Source organism: Mycteria americana, chromosome 22, assembly GCF_035582795.1.
Source record: "Mycteria americana isolate JAX WOST 10 ecotype Jacksonville Zoo and Gardens chromosome 22, USCA_MyAme_1.0, whole genome shotgun sequence".
In the NCBI taxonomy this organism is placed as follows: domain Eukaryota; kingdom Metazoa; phylum Chordata; class Aves; order Ciconiiformes; family Ciconiidae; genus Mycteria; species Mycteria americana.
Window position 1 is genome coordinate 4,467,261 of NC_134386.1, and position 24,438 is coordinate 4,491,698.

General features: G+C 43.8%; 1 protein-coding gene across 9 annotated transcripts in view; it reads right to left on the reverse strand.

Moving 5' to 3' along the window:
- TLK2 (tousled like kinase 2) overlaps positions 1–24,438 on the reverse strand; it is a 46,066-nt gene extending 21,628 nt beyond the window's left edge. The window contains exons 1-9 of one of the 9 annotated variants that reach the window (XM_075523282.1): positions 24,295–24,438; positions 20,284–20,372; positions 18,374–18,439; positions 11,465–11,536; positions 8,867–8,936; positions 7,763–7,806; positions 6,532–6,627; positions 3,616–3,783; positions 2,940–3,035 (exon numbers count right to left, since the gene is read on the reverse strand). In XM_075523282.1, the coding sequence (XP_075379397.1) occupies positions 2,940–3,035; positions 3,616–3,783; positions 6,532–6,627; positions 7,763–7,806; positions 8,867–8,936; positions 11,465–11,536; positions 18,374–18,439; positions 20,284–20,364 (693 nt within the window). In that variant the 5' untranslated portion in view covers positions 20,365–20,372; positions 24,295–24,438. Of the gene's footprint in view, positions 1–2,939; positions 3,036–3,615; positions 3,784–6,531; positions 6,628–7,762; positions 7,807–8,866; positions 8,937–11,464; positions 11,537–18,373; positions 18,440–20,283; positions 20,373–22,063; positions 22,199–22,400; positions 23,082–24,294 lie in introns of those variants that run through there. The other 8 variants (XM_075523279.1, XM_075523278.1, XM_075523283.1 and 5 more) reach the window with 8 other exon arrangements.

Consider the following 24,438-nt stretch of genomic DNA (forward strand, 5'->3'; position numbering starts at 1 on the left):
ACCATAAACCACATTTAAGAAAAACAGATATTTCAGATAGTCAGCATGTAACATCACAGTGTAACCTTCTCTGATCTGAACAGGTCTAAGAAGAAGGAACCAATCCCCTGCATCGTAGCAGTCTGGGGAAGAGCTTTCTCCATTCTTCAATTTCTTATTACGTGGTGGGCTCCTCCAGCATAGGAGGTTCAGTCAGCTAGCACAAAGCTGCTCTGGAGAACACAAACTGGTAACACGTAACAGGCTACAATATCCTTCATGTCCTGCAACTTTTGTTTTTATAGTTAAGTTCTGCCCACTCCTTGGTGGTCTCTGACATTCACTGTCCTTTCCTGCAGTGCAACATAGCTTGTACAGGAAAAAGGCTTAAGAAAAAAACCTACCAAATCCCAACCCATCACCTGGAATATTGAATTTATGAGATCTTTTATGGGCACAGACAACTACCTGCTAGACAACAGACAATACCTGTGGGTTCTAAGGTGGTCTTGACAGAAAACACAGGTCTTCATTTTAAAGTATTGTAACAGACTGACACAGCAGGAATATTAGGCACAAGTCTGTTTCTGACAAACTGATGTATTACTGCCCACTAGGGACAGGTGCTTTACAGTTCTTGAGTGAAACCTATTTGGAAAGTTTTATGGGGTGCAGCACATCTCAAATACCTTCACCAATGAAGTGAGAGTTATATCCAGGGACAGAAGACAAAAGACATTCTTATTGCTAGAGAACGTAGCATATTTCAAACTCAGTACTCTGATTAACGGGTGGGGAAGAAAAGGGGAAGAAGTCAGTATGTACATGAACACAACATCTAAAAAAAACCCAAGTCAACACAAGGGAATCTTGCTCCATGACTGCATACACAGATTTCACATTTATGGCTAGCAAGCAACTATCCTGGTTCTGAGAAGAGTTAGCAGAGACTTACCTGTGGAGTTGTTATATAACTGTTCTCCAAATTTCAGGCTTGCCTGGAAGCTAACGCCATGAAGTAAGAGACAAGCTTGGCAGACTGTTGCTTCTCTACATATGCTCAGTATGGGAAAGATCAAAAAGAATATCTGCCAGCATTGCACATTAAGCAAGATGAGCCTAAATCCCAAAAGACAATGAGGAGGCCTGGGCACGTCACCCCACTTCTGCCTTAACTTGGTTTATACTTCCCGACAGCCTGCAGGAAGCACGTGTTTTTGTCACTGAAGGCAACAAGAAGGCTGTCTGTTGAAAACCTAGGCTGCATCCACTCAGCCAAGCAGCAGAAAGTTTCTTTAATAAGTGACTGTTATGTCATTTTGCCAAATGCACAGACATGCTTGCACTGTGTCAGATGAAGTCATGCTTCAGGATGCATGCTCTTACATGTGACTTCATCACAACTCACCTTGCTTCAGAGCACGTGGAGGGCCCTAGCACTGACTGAAAATGCTAAGAAAATCACCCTCATGCTGACTCGCTTTTGTCACTGCCAGAAGCGATTCAAACTGGAAGTCACTGAAGAGGGTTTTTTAACCCTATCAACTCCAAACAGGTTTGGAAGGAAAACCAAGAATGTATACATGTCCTCATGACGCAGTCAAGCATCTTCCTGGATTCTTTGCCTTAAGTGTATACTACATCTAGACCTCTGGAGAATACCATGAAGCTGAGCATTGGCAGAAAGCAAGCTCAGATAACATGTCACTCTTTTCAAGGAAGATGGACCCTGTGGGCATACTAAGCACAGCAGAGAATAAAAACATCTTGCTCACTCCAGGAGGGACCACTATTTCAAGCATTGGTGTTGGAACAGCAAAGATTGAAATCTGAAAGTTATCTCTGGCAGGTTCTCGAGTTATGGCATCATTCTTGCACAAGAATTCTCCAGGCACTATCAAGACACAGGGAACTTCGCAGACCAGCATTTTAATAATACAGGCAACAAATGTGACCCTAGTGACACAACAGAGCTCGGAGACAAGCTAGTTAAGTATCCCCAGAGGTAGAACTACTGTTCTTGCACAAAGAACTTGTACCACCTGCTGGGAAAATGGAGAACAAACTTCACCCAGCAATAAAATCATCTCTGACACAGACTGATGTGAGAAAATGATTGACACAAAAACTCATTGTTTAAAAATCACTCAAGGGAAGGGTCAGTCACAGAGAAATCAGAGATTAAAATCAAAAGAAGATTAAAAGCAGGCCTGGAGAAGAAATAAGCAAGGTGCATTGCAGATAAAGCTGAAATTCCTTATAAGCAACAGAGGAAGATGACACAGCTAAAAGTAAATCTTGCCATAAAGCTACAAGAAGAATCTTAACAATTTAAAAGGCATCAAAAAGACAGCGGCACAGTCAAAAGAGCTACTCCTCCTCTTAACTCCAGGTCAGTGAAGTTGCTGAGAAGCACTGTCAGGAAGCACTGTTTGTCCACCTTGACAGGACAAACTATGCCATGGGTGTACTCTGCAGAGGCCAAAGAACTTCCAGCTAGACTGTGGATATTTGTACTGTAAGCAGTGTGGAAGCACCCACGACCCAGCGCTTGAATAGAGGCATTCATAACTATCACTCAGGTTTCCTTCACGTCTTCACTTACAAAGGGAGGAAGAACATTCAGGATACAACAGAATTAAAACAGACAGAGCTAAGGTGTTCCTCTCCTGAGCACATTTGCACGCAGCTGAAGAACTGCCCACAGTATTGACACAGAAAAGCCTCAGTAACAGATTAGGCAAACTCCAGTGGCAGCAACTGAAAAGCATCCTTTACAGGATAAGGAACAAAGTTCAGAGTGTTTCACTTCAATCACTAGTTACAAACTGAGTTGGGACTACTGGCTCTTTTCACTGGAAACATTACGCCTACTATAAGTGGCATCCTCTGGTGTGGAAGACAAGCTGCATCAAGCTTCAATCTCATATCCAAGAGATTTATCATCTAGTGTGCTATACCTGTGACTGTTTGTGCTGGATGGAAATCTGTTTTTGGGAAGGGCAGGAATGCTCAGTGTTCCCTGATCCGGTAGAAGATGGGCTGCCTTGCTGGGCCTGCAAAAGAAAGTTAGTGTATTGTTATATGCTCCTCAGCATGACCACTAGTGCCCATGCAGATACGCTTATCTTTACATGGGAGGTGCAGCCTGGCCTGGGTACCATATTTTCACGTTAAGGTTTAAGAATGCTCTACAGATTTAGTTCATTAAAACAAGAGTGTCAGTTTCTTTCAAGAAGCCTGGCCCAACCTGCTAAAAGACAAAGCTTTTAAAAGCCTAATATAATTCATGTCAGCTGAGATTAAGTGAGGCCAAAACAAACACTCCTCACAGCAAGACTATACTTTATTCTTTTGCTTTTTTGCATCTATCAGATTAGCCTCTCAGACGCTATTATTTTGAGCTACGTAAGATTTTGAGTCATTAACTTAAAACTCACGTCGTTTTATTAAACAAACAAAGCCTGGGACCTAGAACTCTTCACAAGGAAGATGAACTTACCAGAAGATGGTAGACTTGGTCATCAATAAACCAGGCTGCACCTGAACCACTGTCTTTGAGCAGAAAAACTTCAAATTCCCCATCCCTTAACTAGAAACATCCCCTGGGATTCAAATCTTTTTAGAGCTGCTCACCGAGACAAAAGTAAAACAGAGGCCACCTCCCCTCTGTGCCAGCTGCTCATTCTCTAGCCGCTGTTTCGCCAGCATCACCGACATCAGCGTTGGCAGAGCAGAGTGTTCCTCCTGCGGTTCCTTTGCTGTGCTGCCGTCTACCCCATACAGCGGCTGCTCCACTCGCCGCTGTAACACAGTCAAAAAAAATACAATGAACTTTTTTTTTTTTTTTTTAAAGTGATTCTCTGACTCTGCCAAAACTGTTGTCAGCGAAGCAGCAGCTCAGGAATGAGCAGGCAGCATGGTGAGGATCTGATAACTCAAACAGGACTCCTGGAGTGATTGTGCCAATGGCAGACATCAAAAAGTAGATGAAGTTAACAATTAAAAAAAAAAAAAGTAACAAATGAACATACAGGACAGAATTCCTTGTCAGTTAACACACCCCCTTCCTTTGCAAACACGTGTTTCAGAGCCAGTGGGGCAAAACAGGTTGTAGATGCAAAAATCTTAGTGCATTGCGACTTTGGTCAATGCATTCAAAATTATACTACTTCATGGTTTTTAAAGACTCATTTTAAAACAGCCACCGTCACGATACATTTGTTATTCTGGTGAAGTAAACTGAGTCAGAACTGCTAAATGTCAGCAGCCTAACCATGTCTAGGACCCAGACTTCACAGTAACCTCATTTCTGTCATTATAGCTGGGACCAATCTCCTGCATGATAAGCAAAGTACTAACGCATTTCCAAAATCTTCAAGAGATGCATTGCATCTCTTAAAGGCCAGCTCCTTTCTCCTGCAGTAGACTCATTTTTCAACTGCGATACAGGAATTGGGTTCAGTACGAGTAAGAATCATCTGAGCTACACTGATTACAGCACTCAGAATCATATTGCCCTTGCTTTAAAAGCCAGCCCATCACTGCTAAAACTTGGCAGTCTGGGTTATAATCATCTAAGTCCTTCCAAGCTGTAACTCTGGGCCGGGCACACACCACATAGAAAGTAAACAGTCAGGTCAGGCTTCAGTTTTTCTTAAAAACCTAAATTGCAACCTGAAGCATATTTTCTGGCTAACATTACAAATGTCAAGAGTGTGTTTTCTTCCCCAAAAGAATGCTTGTATATGAGAGCGACCTTGCAAGAGTCTGAAGACCTGCAGATCATTCTTCTGATCAAAGGAGAAGCAAGGCAATTCAAAGCAGTCAAGAGAGTTGAAGACAAGAAGTAACGTCCTGAAGCCATTACAATTCCTCCCCAAGTTCTGATTGCAGAAAATTTCCAGTACAATATAGATCAACTTACATGGTTTGGAGGAGGTTTGTCTCATTGTGAAAGACATTTTAACACTCTGCTCTCTTCCTAGACCATACTGACCTCTGTAATGGGTAAGATACTCAATCTTCTCCAATTTTCACTCATCCCCCCATTTTTTGGGGCTTAGCTCAAACCATTGATATTCAGTTTATAAGAAGAGGACAGATCTTAAAAATACACATAATAGTTTGTTATGAATAAGCAAACATTATAGGTTTAGCTGCAAGAGTAAAGAACAGAAGATAAGAAACACAAGGAGCACCTGCGTAAGGAGAGAGACAAACTGGCCTAGCTGAAACTAATTGTAACACCAGTCTTCACCACATGAGAAATAATACTCTGTTCAAACTTTTACCTAATCAATACATACAAGTGTAGAAGAAGAAAACCAAAGGAAGAATCAGCTTGTCCCATTATAAACACCTGTAAGGTATCTCATCTGCTAGAATAAAGAACTGTCCCTAATACCTCACGCATCTGCAACATTCAGAGATGGTATTTCTTTCATTAACTTGTCTTTAAAGAGGTGTATTAGCAAATTAATATAAGATAGGAGGAAGGGCCATTCAATTAACAAGATATATTTTAATTTTTATAAACATAAAAAATATCTAGAAGCATATCTGAAGCTCTCCCTTAAAGCAGCATTACAAAGCTTCCGAAATCTAGCAACACATATTGAATTCTGAGCAGAGCATTCCGTGTTGGGATTTAGTTCAGTACACATTCATGAACTGTGCAAAGGTCTCTGCAGAATAATGTAATCAGTAAAGACTTTGCATTTGGTTTTCGGAATACTAACCTTTCCCACAACGCTCCGTACTTTTGTGACACTCAACAAATGCTGAAGATCTTTAAAGAGGGGCCCAGGCAATGTTCAAAACTAGAGATCAGACACCAAAGCCTCTGAATATTGCTTTGCTAGTTGAAAGAAATTTCTTTAGCTGCTCTGAGCTAAAATGGCTTAAAAATACTGGTTGTTTCTTCACTTTCAGATCTTGCAAAAATGCTGTGACAGCAAAATGGAATTATGTAACCAAAAAAATAGCAACAGATGTGCATGTATACACATTTCTTTGCAAGCCTTTGCTAATGCTCCTTACAAGTCACATGCACATAAACAGAAGTAAAAGACCTTCCCAATATCATTATGGTATGCACGTTTTTCAGGATACCCAAAGGGCCCAATCAAGATCACAATATCATTGTACTAGTGCTATACAAACATAGAACATACTCCCAGCTCGATGGAGAAGTTCATGAGCTACAATGGAATATAAGATAAATAATACGTCAGTTCCACCTTTTATTAAGGACAGTGATCTATCTGTAACCACACAGCATGCTAAAAACATTCATCTTGCATGCTTTAAGCTCAGATATTCATATCAGTTACAACTGGACTAGCCCCTGTTACAGGGTCCTAGACATGTGGCTTTGCTGCCAGAACCTAGTTTCCAATTTAAAAAAAAGAACTGAATAGAGAATAAGCCAAATCACTCACCAAGAGTCCCTCCTTTCTTGTTCACAACCTTTTATTACTTGTCTAAAGCAAGGCCACCAACCTAATCAATGCCATGCCACCAGCTCTGTCCCCGGGGGAGAACACTTACTGGCAAGGGGTTGGATAAGGAATGCTGCGGTGATGATCTGGCGACAGGCGGCACGCTTCTACCGGGACTGGTTCCTGGGCCGCTTCCCCCAGCAAACTGGCCAAAGCAACAGATTTGATCATCAGTAATTCCACAGAGATACTATATTTAACCAAATTTAACAGGGACAGAAGAAACACATTAATCTTAAAAATGAAGCCTTATAGGCTCTAGGGACTCATTTAAACAAACCAAATATAAGCTAAGAGGAAAACCTTAACATTTCAGGCACTGTTTTCAAGAATAACAGCAAAAGTAAGTACTTCAGACAAACATTCACATTTGCACCGAGTACATTTTTCTTTTAACACAAAAAGATATAAACCTGCACACTTGGATATAGATCAATTATTTATTGTATAGAAGTAGAAAGCCCATTCCCTGTGAGGAGACATGTCTAACTGTGCTCCACAGAAGTGTAAGAAATGTACACCTCCACTGAAGCATCTCTGCAGTCACTGTTAAAGACAGGATATGTAAGCAGCTGGGCAACTGGTCTAATTGGTACAGAAATTTGTATGCTCCTGCACCACACAGCGTACCACACTTATAAAAAACTTTAGCCAGGAAAAGAAGCAAGTACTAATAAGGACTTAATTTCTGACTCCAAGTTACTCAGTAAAATCAAGAACAACCTTAAGAGAAAAGGTAGAGCTCTGGATTGTGCAGACCTAGAAAAACTTCAGAAACTATGCAATAAAAAAAGAATATTGATTTTTAGAATGTCCATCACTGTTTTGGGGAGGGGTCTCTGTCTCCCATGTGGTGCCAACCTCCCATGGCAAGCTCTTCTAAAGAGGGAACCCTGTAAACAGCTCCCTACTCAAATCAACGGGACTTTGCAGGTAAGTTCTTTTGCAGCACTGGACCTGTATCAAAATAGGTTTGCATACTGAGAGATATCCTCATCTGAGATCCAGGTTCCAATGGAAATCAACCTTGAACCTATACTTACGTGGCTGCTCTTTTAAAAAATTCCTTTATCAACTGTTCAAAGAAATGTTAATTTAAAAACAGACTTCCAAAAATCTCATATCCTCTACCTAATCAGATTTCAGCATATCAGGTTAACATCGTCAATCAATGACTCCAATGATGGATCAGTAACAGAAGTCACATTACAGACTTCCATCTACAGATTTTGCATATTGTGAATTCAAGCAGATTTCTCAGACAATGTAGACATGCTTACCTCAAAATAATCACTAATTTTATGTCCTCTAGGAGTGCCTTTTCCTAAAAAGGAAAACAAAAGATGAAAATAAGAGTTGATATTTTTAAGAACAGAAGTTATGATGCCATTCTTAAAAACTACTCCTATATTTTGACACTCCTTTCCCTGTAGAAAGGCGGAACATCTATCACAACAAAAGCTTCTGCACAACAAAAGACTGCCCCAGGGTTACAGCTCTCGTGCTGTTGTTGGGAGGGTTTATAGTTGACAATTCAATTAACTCTTAATTCCAAACATGTCAAATCCAATCAAACACCATTTGCACTTGCTAGAATACTTAGAAAACACTAAACATCATTGAATGTTGCATAGGTTCTCCAAGATTTCCTTCAAGATAAGGACAGAGCAAAAGGTACTTTTACTCCTCCGCCTTCAGGTAAATTACTGCATATTAGATCTCTCACAAGCATTCCTATAAGAGTTAGAGAGATAATTAGTGGTGGCTTAATACCAGCTCATTAAAACTTAGCCCTTTTCTCTTATTATAATATTATCAAAGCAGTTCTGTCAACACAATCCTTTTATTCTTCAACAAGAAAGTAACAAGAAATAGAAATCTGCCCCATGCCCATTTGCTAGAAAATCTGAACTTGGACTTGAACACGCTGGGTTTTTCTTAGTACTCCAAGACAGCACTGCCTGCTTTATACTTGAGGACAGTTTGTTCTCTATTTGTTGTGGTGAGAACTTACTCTAACAAGGCAGGCATACGTCTCAAAAAGCAAGGAAGAGAGTACAGCCTGTATTTTGAAGTCTGGCTGCTGTATATGTAGTGACGCAGGACCAAAACAACACTTCAGAGAAGCCATATTAAGCCTTTGGGCAGTCTGTCCCATAAAAATGCAATAGTTTGTGCAAATAAGCTGAAGACGAGTATTTTCCTGCCAATGAGGATAACAAGGCTCCCAGAAGAGAACTACACCATCATGGAGTAGTTTATAACAAGCTGCCTGACACACCCTTGAGAAGAGCCATTAGTTTCCTAGGACACTGACTGTGCAAAACGTGCACAAATTACCAACCGTTCAGAAATCCTGCAGCAGGGTCAGGAGAATGAATTACCTTGACTGGTCTCATACGCTTCTGCTTTCCGTTTTCTATTCCGCTGGTCATTCTGTTTTTTCTCAGGAGTCTGTTAAACAATACTTCAAAATTAACATTTCTGCAGTTATTCCAAGATTTAAAGAAAATACCAAAACACAATAACCTGCTCCATATCCCCAGTGGCCGTTTCACTTCTCTGGTGCATTTGTTTCTACTGCTGGTACTTAAAGAAACAACTGCTCCCAAAGAGCTACTACCGTCTGATACATGCACTACAGAAGGGAGAGAACACGGTTAGGAATGAGGTTCTTTTTTTTTTTTTTTTTTTTTTTTTTTTTAAATTTCAGCTGCAGCAAGCCAGGCTCTACTGCCCAGTTACCTCACATGGTTAGCAGAACAAGTTCAAACACTTATAAAAACTTGTTTAAACCATTTCACAGTGATCACAGTACTGGTACAAGAGGAGTAACGATAAGAGGTTTGAGTACAGACATCCAAATTTGCAGTCCAGTGGCTACTCACAGTCTACCAGGACAATTCATCTTGCCTGCAGCTAATGCTTCTTCGCAAAGCTCTTTGCAGATGGCTACAAGAACTATCCTGTCTACTGGTGCACAACTGCAACCTCACACAGAACAAGGCAGAGCTCCCCAAGATGGCAGCCAGGAGGAAGCTGCCACAGATGCAGCAATTCATCTGGACTTATCTCTCATTAAAGTCAAGGGTCGGTTGCATCTGCCATTTCTGTGAGCAACCAGAGACCTGAGGGGCAGCTTATCAGTGGACAGCGATATATTTATGCACAGGCACAATACAGAGCACAGGTGGGAGGCTTGAAGGCTCCAAAAGTGTCATGCCTATCTGTCTGCACAAGGCTAGCCAGCCTAGACACGTGAGAGTGGAGGAGACCCTGGCATGGCGCTTCCCCCATCACCAGCGTCTCTTATGTGGCCAAACCTGCTGAAAACATTAGGAAGCACTGCGCTAGAAGCAACTTACTGAGGCTGCTGGAAAGAAAGATACCTTGTCACATCCATCCTCAACATCATTTTAAAAATATCTCTTATCCAAAAGGATCCCAAATAATTTCTGAGCTATATGCTTTACAATCACTGCAGCCACCACTAAACTATAGCCTGGGGGCAGGAAAAAAACCACAGCGTACAAAACACAACTCTGGGGGAGGGAAAGCCATGGCCAGAAAGTTTGTGGTAAACCTAAGTTTCATGCTCTTTGGAAACCAAAGTCCAAAGTACCCTGTTTAAAGATCTCTGCCAAAAGACTTGCACACAGTAAGCACAGAAATCAATCTACCTCCTTTAATAGGATAAAAAGGATAAAGCTGACACAGCCAGAATCTAAACCTGGCTGTGTCCCCAGTGGATGCTGGACATCTACAGTCCCATGTTACCAGCTGGGCAGTCACGGACGTTGTTGTTTTGGCAAGAGGATGGAAGGGTTGTTAAGTCAAAGGTGGCTATTGTGTCTGCAAAGTACTTTTTAGAATGGAGGGACTGAAAACTCCATAACTATCTAGAGACTTGCTGTACCAGCTCCTGTATGTGTAAAAGTCAATGACTTAGCCTCCTCACTGCGTAGTGAAGAGCAACTCAAGAACAGCGTTGGCGTGACTGTAACACCACAGGCTCCATTACAGCCTCCATGGAACTGTAAGCATATTAATGAGATTCAGTTTAAAGTTGTTTTTCCATTCAAGTACTTACATAACAAAAACTACACACAACATTATCTGTTACAGACTGAAAAAGCAAGGAATGGTAGATTCGGTTATGTCAGCTTGGTCAATTTAAATCACTCCATAGAATTTCATTAAAAAACCCAAGTAAAATAAGAATGAATACTCAGTTTTCCACTATTAACTATACTTACTTGTATGAAGTTTAAGATATTGCGTTCTCGAAAGACTTAGCTTCACCAGACACCTCGTATCAGTACTGCCATATAATAGAGGGAAATAGGATCCAAAACTTACCTGATAACTGTGTGGGAAGTTCTTTAAATGCATAAGAAAATGCATTTAAATTTGAGATTTGACTTTATTAACAAGGAATTTTAAAGTAAAAATGTAACTCTACAATTAATTTTGCTGCTTTAGCAAGTGTTTTGAAATAGTTAATTCTAAAGCAGTGAGATTAAACAGGGACAAAGCATCAATTTTCATCTCCCCACACTTCCACAGAGCGATTCATAAAAATGCTGTGCTTTGTACAGACTTCTGCAAATTCACATATTTGATAGGTAAGGCAAACTTTTCCATTAATGCTTTCTGGCTTTTTATTTGGCCAAAACCGTATCCAAAACCAGCAAACAAATCACAATGCAGCTGAAAACAATGTCATAAGCTGAGCTTTATGAATGCTGTGGTTTCGGGGTTGGGTAAAATCTGCCTGCTACGGTGGGAAGCTTCAAGGAAGACTGTTTCATAGCATGGTCCAAAGACTGTAGGGTTAAGATCCAGACTAAATACTTCCACTAGTCCCTTTCACACCCCAAACAAAGAACACTGTCACTCACTCTCACACAATTCCCTCTATGTTTTGCGTTCAGTCACGTCCACCTTAAACCCGATTACCACGAGGATTTGTGCCTGCTTACCTCCAATTCTTTATCACTCAGAGAACCCACGCTGCACAAGCTCTGGTTGGAAGACTCACTATTTAATGGACCCTAGTGAAAAACAAGCAAAGACTGTTAGAAACCACTTCCATACAAGGCAGATACGTCCTATCAAACATTGCATCTCTAGGCTAACTACACTGCTCTAAGTCACATGGATACAGCAGCAACACGGGTCAAATACCTAGACACATGATGGGGCACTAAAAAACTTCAGAAGTCGTTTGGAGCAAGCTGGAAGTTGGACTGCCAGTCGGACAGTCTTTTCTCAGTATAGTGATCCAAGCCTTTGCAATGATATTTCTGCATCAATTTATATCCTAACTCCCCTATTTAATCACATCCACAAAACAGCTAAGGCAGTATTCATAAAAGTCTAAGACAACTGGCTTGAGAAACAAAACTTCTGATTTGTTGAGTAGCAGTAGTTCCAAGCTCAGCTCTTCAGGCAAGCATCTGCTTGACCCTGGGCTAAGAATTTAGAGGCATCTTCCATCTGGCAAGGCAGCTATTACTGTTACCAGATGCTGGCAGTACCACTGATTTTTCTTTAAATGAATATTTTTTATGCCTTTTTTAACACTAAGGAAGTGAACAAGTGAAAGTTGTGTTAACAGCAGTACAACTGGCACCCATAGGACAATCTCTCCCACTAGGCTCTTTTATGGACCCATGGCTGACTTGCCAACAGAGCAGTTGCTCCTACCAGGCTAAAGCACAAATTCAGGAGACTGGATAGACTCAAATAGATTTACCAAAATAGTATCCAGGTACCTACAAGAGTCTGCCCGCATCTTTGCGGGCTCTACTGGATACACATCTGCATTTTTACATATCCAAGCATTTTTGAAAATTACTTTCTAAAATCTAGATCAAAACTGGTTTTAAAAGGAAAGAGAAGTGAATCATGCAAAGTCACTGTGTTTTAGCTTAGTGCTCTGACACAAAAGTATCCTCCCACAGATCTAACTTAAGAAATCTAGACAAATTTGACAAAGATATAAAAACAAGATTCACAATTACTGATGGAATGTATTAACAGGAAGAATGACATGATAAAGCCACCTCTCCATTAATAACTTGTGAGCATCTTTTCCCAAAGATTCATTCTATTTTAGCATTCTTATTTTTGCAGTAACCACTTCCCACCAATCAATCTTTCCTCAAGGCAAAGCCACTTCTCATTACATACTTGAGCAGAAGACTTATGGGAGGGGTGGGGGAGAAGCCTTAACACCACAGAGAAAGCCCACAGTAGATTATTTTTGAGGAGAGCAGTTCTCCCTTCCCCATTATTTCTATCCCCCAAATTAAACTTGTGACACAACTTAGCTATTACTAACCCCAATTTCCAAGCAGGCATCCACAGAAAACAGAAGTTCTGTTTACCTTCTGTATTACACTGTGAATGTTAACTACTAGATTTGTTTCTCCTAAAAGGACATGCTTAGTTGCTTCAACAAAAAACAAACAAAACAAAAAAAAAAAACCACCACACAACAACACTTGAATAGCTCAAGAAGCTACACATTTAGGATTCCCTTTTAAAAGCAAATTACTTTAAGAAAAATTGCAGATTTATACTCTTTAAGCCATACCATTACCCCTTCAACTCATCACACAAATAGCTCAAGACCAGAAAGATATTTTACCCCATCTCTTCAGCCACAGTTGCTTTTTAAACAAAGAAGCAAGCTCCCCACCACACAACGTAATGGCTCACAAATCTTATAGGTACAACTCTTGGTTATTCCAGGGATTTATTCCTTGGCCAACAGGACTTAACAGAAGTGCCAACACTAACCTTAGCTACATCCACATGAAGGCCTCATTGATAAAAAAAAAAAAAGTAGTATCTTATGGCAAGCGGCAACAGAAAGTTAATCTTTTCACCCATGTAAAAAAGCTTGTTTATAAACTGCACAAATGCTGTCTTCTAAAATCCTTCACTTCCTCTCGTGAACTCAAACCCCAGCAGCACGTCCAAGACATCAACCTTCTGTGCAAGCGTGAAAAAGCTTTATTAGGTGCAGGAGCATCTCAACAAATTAGCATTTGCTGGTCTCAGATGGACAGGCTGGGGTTCTGATATGATAAAGATGAAAGTGAAAGTTGTTTCCGCATTTGCTTAAATCTCGCTGCCTCCATTTTGCACATGGATAGCAAATGACAGGAACAGCTGCTCCCAAAATGCCACATTTGAGCTTTTCAGGAACACTGTGGTTGAAAGGGTATGTCAGCAGCTTACGAAGGGCCAATGTTTCAGTAATGACCTGTATTCCAGGGTAACCTGGAGAAATAAACTGATGAGGCCGTTTACGATCCTAAGATTTTTTCAGAAATACAAGTTTATCCTCTCCAGTACAAAAAAATCCACTCAGTTTGCATCCAAATGTAAAGTTCTGGAATGCAAGCAGCTGGAAAAACACCTCACACAAAATCCACAATGTTTTTCTTACTTCCAGTACCACAACTACCTGTACCGACTATTCTGTGTGGGAAGTTTATAGCTCTAGCAGTTGGTATCAAACCCATTTTTTGTATCAACAGAAGAGCAGTTCCGTTCTGATCACAGATTCTTGAAGAGCAAAATACCCATTTGCCCTTTACTTTAAAACTTCCTCTAGAAACTACACTAACAAAATCGTAAAATTGAACTCAATGCAGTAGTAGAAAGAGTGAAAAGGAACTAACTACTTAGTTTGGAACCAGAAAAGAACAGCTTGTCAGATGTCTCTAAGTACCCAGCAAGTTCACTGTCATGTGTATTGATACTGTGAACAAATACAAAATTAATTTTTTGTAGGCAAATTTTGACCCATTTCCACTGCATGAGCTTTCCTCTCCCTTGATGATCTTCTAGAGGGCCTTCCACTGACACTTCTATTACAGCAGAGGATTAGGCCTATCTTACAGGCAAGGAGCTGCAGCATCTTGTTCATGTCAAACTTGGCAAAAAAGTCTTGTTTTGAGGTATTCCGGCTATGGAAACACAAATTGTTCATTAGAACGTGCTGTACTCAAAGCAATAAAGATGCAATACCTAGGATGTTTAAGGAACATGGCCTAGTCCTCTGCTGCACCTCTTCTCATGTAGTTATGCAAGAGAAAGAAAAAGCAAGTTTTCCTGATCAACCAGCTAGATATCTAGTTTCACACATAACCTCATGTTATCAACTGCTTACAGCAACAGGTTTAGACAATGGATATGAGAAACTATACATCTGAGCATCTCCCCCTCAACTAACAGTCAGTGAGTGTGTGTATAAAAGAACCTTCAAATTTATGTTTTATCATTCCTGACTGTTTATATTTAACTCAGCAACTGACATTGGATAAATGTTCAGTACTTAATTTAGCATACCATTATAAGTAGTCATGACACAAAAGGAATTAAAGGAACAAACCTGAATTTTGGAAAAAAACAAGAAGCAATGGCAAAGAATACTAACATCAGAATATTGCTGGGAAGGTAGTAGCAGGGAATAATAAACATGCAATAGTTTACACAGGAAGGGCCTATAAATTTTGTTCCTGAAGAAGTCATCTGCACTGGCATCTGGCTTTTCTAGCATAGACTACTTTGGGATAATACTGCACTTCTCTGGTATCACTTACAGCCCACTCATCCACTGTACCCTGTCAAGAGAACCGGTGATGGGGCTCAGCAAAAATTCAAAATACGTGGGTCATCTGAAATAAGCTAATAGTTTCTATAGTGTTTACCCAAATGACAAGCACAAGAACAGCACACACTTCCTCCTCCGCAAGGAATTTCTTTCTGAGATAAGCTGGCATGCTCTTTTCCCTTGTGATTCACCTATCAACTGCTGCTTCTAAGTCCGTGACCTACCTATGCACAACAAAACCTCCATGTTGAGAAGTGGATGCAACAGTAGCAGGCGCACTTTCAAGACTCCTACTCAAAGGCAAGAATTTAAAATCTGTCCACTCACATGAGCTGGTTAGTCATTTCTCCCTTCGCAAGAGCCCTGGAAAGGCCACAAATGAGGCACAATGGCTGAAGTTTCAATAGAAACAACTTAGCCTGATAAAAGCTCCCATAGGATCTTCTGTAACAAAGCTAGCCTGACTCAGACCGCCCTTACCTATCTCCTCTTCAAGCCTATCTACTGCCTTGCATAACTCGTGCATGTCCTCAGCCTCTCCAAGCTCCCAAAAATGATCCCTCAGGCCTGTCCGCAACTCTTCTGTTGGGCAGTCTCCATTTTGTGCTCTCCAACTCCTCGTATTGAAAGAGAGCTCTAGAATTCAAGCTGCCTAGCCAGAGCCTCCAATGTGGACTTACAGCAACATGCATTGCAAAATTCTCTTTCTAAATTTCAAAATTCGTGCTTCACTGCCTAAAGGCAAGGTAACCTGAATTCTTCTGAATTCTGTAGCAAATCAAGAGATTTCAAAGGGAAAAAGTCACTCCTTAGTTCCACTAAAAGTTAGTGCTGAGTCTGCACAGGCTTACACCAAAGTAAAATGGTTGAATGGTTTTCCAGTTACTCTGGTCCAGTGCTACTGTATAAGCCAGGTTTAATTAACATATTCTTACCTTATTTCAAGAATCACATAAATATGAGAATTACAGCCTGCTTCCAAATTATGCTTTTAGAAAAGCTCAGTATTATAGCCAATAATGAAACCCCCGAATCAAGTATGTCTTTTTGCTATGAGAAGTTAATCTACTATCAGATATTCACAGGTAACCTCCACTATATCTGATGGGTAAGCAGATTTACAACAGGATTTTTTGGCTTCCATTATGCCTTGAGAGTTCTCTCAGGATGAAAAAAAAATGGTATTTTTATTTTAATGATGGTAAACTGGGCAGAAGGATCACACAGCTTACCCTAACCCTCAGTTCAGGGGCAGAAATAGAACTGATATCTGACAACCATTTCTGGACTCTAGTAGCCAGACAACACATTTGAAATAAGTAATGTTGCACACGGAAACATCCAAACAATTTTCAAGTATCTGGCGTAAAGTCCTGACACTGTGTGTGGTAGCTGATAAATTCAATTCTAAGTTTCTTTATTAACTAGATCTGGTAGCATGTGACACCTGTAAGGACCATCACTGGGCAGCACTGCTTCCCTCCAAGGAAGACATGATTATTCTCTTACATTAATTCTCAACCTCGTAACTTTGCTGCTAAAAATGTTGCTAAGTAGACCACACAATTGGTAGTTACCGAACTGATCAAGACTGCTAGAGTGACAGAGAAAGGGTAAAAACCAAAATAATACAAGTAAAAGTTGTTCTTTTTTATGAGCAATTCTCTTTTTGGAGGCAGATGTTCTGCAACATAAGTGACGCTCTTCAGGTTATTTTCATTTCCCTCTTTAAGATACCTCAAAGAGGGAGAAAAGGGAGCAGCAGCTACCACCAAGAACAATACTTCTTCAATTCTAGCACAGTCATCTGGATCTACAAGATTCCTACAGCACAACAGAGAAGGTTACTCTCTCTAGAAATACTCCAGCCTTTTTAGTTTAGCCATGGTAAAGTGGCGCACACAACTTAGTTTGAAGATCTTTTAAAGACCAAACTTGAAGACGACATGCGTGCTGCTGTGATGATCCACCCTGGTTAAGCCTGAGACAAGCCGTGTGCAAATACAGATTCACCCATCACAATTACCTACTCCAATTCTTATCCAGGAAAAGTCTCTGGAAACGACACAAATCCTTTGGGGTTAACCCACCTGATATCCTAAAGGCAGCGCCCAGACAGGGGGAAGGGAGGCAGAAGATGAGAACAGACCAAATTAAACAATGTTATCTAGAGAAACAAACTATGTTTTGTTTTCTGTTCCTACTGACCCAAGGAAGATGTCTGAGATGACTAGTCAGAATAATGCCTCAAGTGAATATGCTTAGATTTCCCCTAATAAGTAAACATAAACAGGAGCTAAATAAGCAAGCATACTGGTAGGTGTCAGATAGTCATGTGTTAATTCAAGGACTTGCTTTGTGAATTTGGGGAAGAATGGCACTTTACTGGATGGCAAGAATAGACATCTAAAGCATCACTGGCTTTTTGAAGCTATCTAGTGACCTGGATGAACCACATGAGTATAACAGTTGCCTGGAAACATTCCTTGCTCATAGATTTGATTCCACGTATTAACTCCAAGCTTCTAGAGAAATATATTCTCCAGCTACTAAGTGAGATAATTCATCACATACTTGCAACAGAATTTTGAGGCATTTGGGACTGCAAATGACCTGGGTCATTGGGTTGTGCCTTCAGCTACCACAGGAGGTGACAGGACACGGCTGTTTCCAAAACAGTTTAGGATTTCTGTCCTCTACTACTGTTACTGGAAAGCTCTTCCAGAATCCCATGACTCTGATGGCAGGAAGCTTTTTTTCTAGTTTCAAGCCTAAAAATTTATTCTAGATCAGCGCAGTTTTATTCATTCTCAGAAACACGTATAGTTGTTCTTTACTTGCAAACATGCAGGGAAAGTGGGCTTTAAAGCTGCAGTTGTATTAAGGATGTAAACTAGTACGTTAGTTTTACACCGGTCCAAAAATACCCTGTATTTTTAAACATTAAAAAAAACCTAACCAAACACACTAAGTGATACACCAAGTCAGTGGAAGGCAGGAAGCTCAGTTACAACTGCCTGCTGCCTTCACCCAATAGGAGAGCATCTAAGATGACATTTCTTCCTTTTATGCAATAAACAGCAACAGAATACCTTCTATCCCAGGAGGATGTGCCAGTCCCAGTCCCACTAGATGGCACTAACTTACCCTACGTAGCCTTCCTTCAACATTTAATTGGAGAGAGCTAAAAAATCTTAGTTGAATCATACAAATTGTATCACAGCTTTCCCAATATATTCCCTTTAAGACAATGACCTACCAATGCCAGTGCGGAGCATGACGGACGGAGACTTGGGGGGGTAGGGAGGGAATTTGAAGCACCAACCTGGGAGGGAACGTAGTATCTGAGATTAATATTGCAACCAAGATTTGCTGCAACATAGTAGAGTCATGCTAATTCATATCAATGGTTGGCTGATCTATTGCAAATTAGCGAGTATGCAAGTAAATAAATATATATGGTTTGAAATAAGTGTAATGCACTTTAACAGTTTACTGACTGATACAAAGTAAAACACTATACTGCATAACAACAGGTAAAAATAAAACTCAGTAACAGAAGAGCTTTGCTCAAAGTGAAGCCTCCAAGAAACGAGGCTTTTTTACTTGGATATGCTTTAGAAACAAAAATGAGTTTTCAATATTCACCCTACAGAGAAAGGGCATGTACTTTCTGCTCCAAACATATTGAAAACATAATTAAGACTTGCTTTCCAGTATCTTTTAAAGGTTATTCCTTTAAAAGGAATAGTTCCTAACATTCTTTGTAAGCACTGAGTATGTTGGCACTGTTTTAAAACAACGATAGTGTCTATGCTTCTAAGTCTTAGCTATTCTAGAAAGTCTGGCTTTATCTAGACTGGTACAGCTAAAGATGCTCAAGTGACAAACATGGGGGGAAGAGGTAAGAAACAGATGAAAAAGTACATAAAAAGTTGTAATGTTATATAAAACAAGTCTTGCAAGATCGTAATACATTACATAGCATAAACTTTTATGCTAGTAAAAGCCTTAAGATAAAAAAAAAAAAGTCTTAAAGAGTGGGGGAAAAGATCAAAAAACCCCACACTCTTACTTCAGTAACTGAAATCGTTACCCCTTAACAGCTTCTAGTGTTAATCTTCCTTACTACACTACCTTACAGCTGAACATTTTACTTACGCTACCTTCCAAGACTTAACCTTGTTTGAGTCCTGACTGAAGTACAGATCAGAAAGAAAAGTATGAACTCAAACGAAACCCTTTTTCAAGTTCTGATTTGCTCTGAATTTTTCTAAGAAATACAACAGCATCTACAAAGTTTCTTCCCTAAATAATTCTAAGACGTTTCTGAAAAATTATCTAGCAATAATGTTGTTTTACCATCTACCTTGATGTTGTCCAAAACTCAGTATCTTCCTCAAAAGTAAACTCCTTATCGCTGACCTAGTTTAAGATGAGTTCTGCCACCATTTCACTGCTCAGAGAGACTATCAATTAACACTACCAACAACATCTGGAGAACTCAGAGCTTAATGCTAGTATATCAAGCAACCACACAGTGTTATTATTTAAGTGCCTTACTCAAGAAAGGCAGCTACTGAACAGTTATGAAGTTGCACGTGAGGACAAAGATGGGATTTTACTAGCAGGTTGTGGATCACAAATATGGGAGAGCTTACCTTCAAATACTTTTTGTGTGTGTGTTCTATGCGACCGAGTACACAATTTTAGCACGCTGCACCCACAAAGAACTGAACAAAATCCTAAATATATTAAGTCTGGTTACATGTTGTATCAAACACAGTAAACTTGATACTGTATCTAACAAGTGGCCAAATTCAGTTTTCAAATGCATACTTGGAGAAAGGAAGAGACAGATGAGATTCCCACTTCCAAAGACAAAGTTGTCATGGGTTTTGGGGGGGTGTACAAGCTGCCTTAAGATGGCGCAACTCCTAAGAACTTAATTAGAACCCAAAATCTTCTGTATAGTAAAACATCTGCTCATAGAGATCCCATTTTCATTCCTCTTAAACATACTTCAAGTAAATTAGCGGTCAAAACACAACTATTGATACAAAACATTCTGCTAGCAAAGCAAAATTATCACTTTAGAAATTAAAAAACCAAAGTGCAGTGCAGGATGGATAAGCAGTCGTGCCTGTTACCAAAGGTACTTATGCTCACCTTAGCAACCCCAACTCCAGTGAACCTGGCCTCCAGTAGTTCCTGCCTTCGTGGGTCCAGGCTATGCAATTCTTCCATCATTTCTGCTGCTATGGAAGAACAACACTCAGATTATGCAATGCAAGGAAAGGAGAGAGATTTAATATTCCGTGCCGCTGACGAGACTCAACAGTGCCTGTTCTGCAGCATAACCATGTAGAAAGCATTTTCTTGCAAGAGAAATGCAAGATTACCATGCAGTAATAACCCTGCTGGAAAGTTTCCTCTTCTATCTGTTGTACCAGCCATTTCAAGATCTCTAAATCCAAGAAACCAATTATGTCACATTCTCCCACTGGATGCTTATAAAAAAGAAAACATGGGACCAGAGTGTTATGACTAAAAGCTTCAGAGCTTTTCATCCGTGCTGCATGACTAGGAGAAAAAAAAGCAACATTCTTTACCCCATAATTTATTTTTGGCCAATCCTGGAAATACTAGATCTCCCTGAACTCCAGATTTCACTGACAACAGCTTTGGTTTTTCCAAGCACAGAAAGGGATTGTAAGAAGAAAATAATGCTTGTTTAAACCTTTTACTTTATAGAGTTAAAGCATCAGATACCTCTAGCGTAACAGCTGCTTCTATACACTGGATGTACCTGGGGTACCTCTTGGCAATCCAACACAACGGATGCCATTATTTGAAGGGTTAAAAAAACCCAAAACAGCATAGTTGTATAAACAAGTTAAAAATCAGGAAATATACAATTCGAATACTGAACTGCGAAAAAATGGGACAAATTTCAATGTTCATTATAACTGTGAATCACATCTTCCCAACTGCACCAATCAAGTTCATTTCCAGAAATGTCTGTTCCAGTTTCATTTTCTGGACTAAGGTAGAAAAAAAAGAGACAGAAGATTTGCTGTATAAAGAGCATATGCAATGAGGAAAGTTCTTGAAGGGCAGCAAGTGCCCTCTAGAATAGGCAGTGTACAATTGTTCCTTTTATTAACTGTCCATTTTGTCCCTGCCATTTCCTCCAAACGCTGCAGATCTAAGTTACAGGGGGCAAAGTGAATCCATCCGGGGGCATTTACAATTGCTCTCCCAAATCAGTAACAAGCCTCAAAAACTAATGGGATACTAAATGCGGTTATTAAAGAACCCTATTTCTACTATGGGCTTTAAAAGCCCAACAAAGCTATCAGCCTAGTTTTCAAAACAGGAAATCTGTGCACCGAGGAAAATGACAGACAAGCCATGAAGGCAGAGATGTTAAAGTACTCCCAGGTCTCTCCCCCATTACGGGGCACAGGGCGACCATCCGGGAGGGAATCGCATCCCCATGCCGGGATGCCGGCCTGGGGAAGGGACTGCCACAAGTTCCCGAGCCTCCCCCCCCTCCCCGCCACCGCAGGGCCGAGCTCCCTCCCGGGGCCTGGGGACTGCCCCGGACCCCCCCGCCACCCCTCCCAGCAGGGGATGGCACTCCCTCCCTGCCCTCCCCGACTCCTTTGCGGGGTGATTTTCAGCACCTCTCTCCCATCCTCCCTCCCCACTCGGGAAACAGAGGCACGCGTTTGAAAATAAGCCGGTGAGTGAGCAGCCTTGCCCCGCTGCCAGCTGCTGCACCGCCTCGGCCTGCCTCCTCCTCCCCGGCACCCCAGGCAGCACCGCCTCAACTCCCAGGCCGGGGATCCACAGGCCGTGCCCACCCCTTCACCTCCCCCGCCGGCCCGCGGCCTCCGCGCTCCCCCGGGCCGGGCTGGGCCGAACCCCCTCGCCCCGCTCTTACCCCCCGCCCGCCGGGCCGGGCCGCGCTGCGAGCCCGCGGGGCCTGCGCTGCGCCGTGCCCCGGCGAGGCGGGCACCCGCGGCCCAGGCCTCGCTCCCGCCGCCTCGGGGCACAGGCCTCGGGCCCTTCCGCCGTGACCCCGGCCCGGCCCCGCCGCAGCCAGCGGTGGGCAGCGTTTAACAGCCTCCGCCCCTCGCCTCCGCCGCGGCCCGGGGTCCGCTGCCCGGCTTCCCCCCCACCCCCGGCCCCGCCGCCCCCAGGGCGGCCTCGGGCCCGGCGCCGGGGAGGGAGGCGAGGGGGGTCCCCGCGCTTCCCCCGCCGCCCCCGGGCTCTCTCACCTGGCGCTGCCGCCGCTGCTGCTCCTGCCGCCGCCCCGCCGCTCCTCTCCCCTCCTGCCCGGGCCGAGCGCTCCCCGGGCACCGCTCGGATCCCGCCGCCGCCGGGGGCAGGAGCAGGAGGAGGAGGAGGAGGAGGAGGAGGGAGGGAGGGAACCTGCTGCGGCGGCGGCAGCAGCGGCGGCACGGGCGGGAGGGGGAGGCCAGGGGCGGCTCCGCGGCCTCTCGTGAGCCAGGCGCCGCCGCCGCTGCGGGCACCCGGGCTCCACGCGGGGGAGAAGGGCGGAGGGGAGGGGGGCGGCGGCAGCAGGGGGGGGGGTGGGGGTGGAAGGTGGGGGCTCGCCCCTCGCCGGCTCCGGGGCGGGGAAGGAGACGGGGCGGGTGTGGGGGAGCGAGAAGGGATGGATAGGCCGCGGATCCCCGGCCTCGCGTAAGAAACCTCGCGCAGCCGGGGTGCGCGCAGGCCGGCGGCAGCCGCAAGGCCTCGCGGCAGGACAAAGGCCCGAGGGAGGGCTCGGCGGGCGGCGGCGCCCGGGCAGGTGGGGAGAGCGAGTGGAGGGAGGGGGGGGCACGGGGCTGCGGAGACCCCTTCGCTTCCCGGGGGGGGCGGCGGGGCGCGGGCAGGTGCCGGGGCCGGTGCTCGCCCCCTCCCCGCGGCGCTGGGCCCGGCCCGGCCCGGCCGGATTGGTGCACACACACTAGTGAAAGCGCGCGGCGTCTCGCGAGATTTGCACGGCGGCGAGAGGGCGGGGGAGGGGCGGGGAGGGCAGGTCAGCGCGGGGGGGGGGGGGGGGGGCAGGTCAGCGGGGGCGGGGCCTAGGGGGGCGGGGCCTGCTGTGAGGGGCGGAGGGCGGGGCCGGGGTTGCGGGGGGCAGCGGGTACAAGGGGGGGGCAGTAGGGCCTGGGGGTCGGGGCAGGCCTGGGGGGGGCACAGAGGCCTCGGGGCAGCAGAGGGTCAGGAGGGACCGTGGGGTCAGGATGCCTGGGGAGTGGGGGGGCCGGGGGGGCAGCAGGCACAAGCGGGGGTCAAATGGAGCCTTGGGGTGTGGACAGGTCTGGGGGTCAGGGCAGGTGCGGGGGGGGGGGGGGGGCTGCAAGCACAAGGCGGGGTCAGGGCCAGGGGGTCGACCCCCAGGTGTCCCCAGAGAGGGTGTGCGGGCAGGGTGTCCACCCCCACCCCACCCCACCCCCCAGTTCTTCACCCCTTCTCCAGTCTCCATCTTCCACAGCCAGGAGCTACCTCGCTCCCAAAACCACCCTCATCCCCCCAAGGGAGGGTGCAAGGGCACCCCAGCACCCCCCAACGCACCATCCCTGCCCACCCCCTCGCCGTGGGGACCCTGCAAACCCCCCCCAGGAAGGGGGCCCAGCCCCCAGCCCCACTCGCCCCCTCATTTGGGGCTGATCAAATATGGATATCGCCTGTGAAACACAACCCCCGGCGCCCCAGCAGCTCCCCGTTAACCATTGTTCCCCCTTGCCTTTCTAAGGCCAGGCTGCCCGAGAAAAAAAGCCAAAAAAAAAAAAAAAAGGCTCATCCTGGCTGCAAAGGAGCGATTACATCGCAGTTTATTCGCCTTTCTCCCAGGCGGCGGGGGCAGAATGCAGAACGCTGCTGCCGGGCGTTGCAACCGCTCGGCTTTAAGGCTGAATCAGCTTTCTGAAAAGCAAACAAGCAGGGGAGAGAGGGGGAAAAAAGAGATTTGTTGGGAAAGGAAGTGGCCAGGCCTGTCCAAGGGGAGGCAGGCGCGGATTAGCGATGGGAGCGGAGGTTCCTAGAGCTCTATGAAGGATTCGCCTTCCAAAACACCGGGGCAGGGAAAGCCGAGGGCCGCCCGTCACCTCCGCTTTACTGCACGTCCGACACCGAGCAATTTATGACCGAACTGGAACCTACCAGTTTGGCAAAAGCGGTGATGTGGAGAAGAGCTGGCGGAGCATCACGGAAAAACCGCTCTTGCAAGGCGACAGGGGGAAGTTGTATTATTTTAAAATTGTTAATTTATCGTACTTCAAGCCCAGCGTTATTTGTTAACTTGGT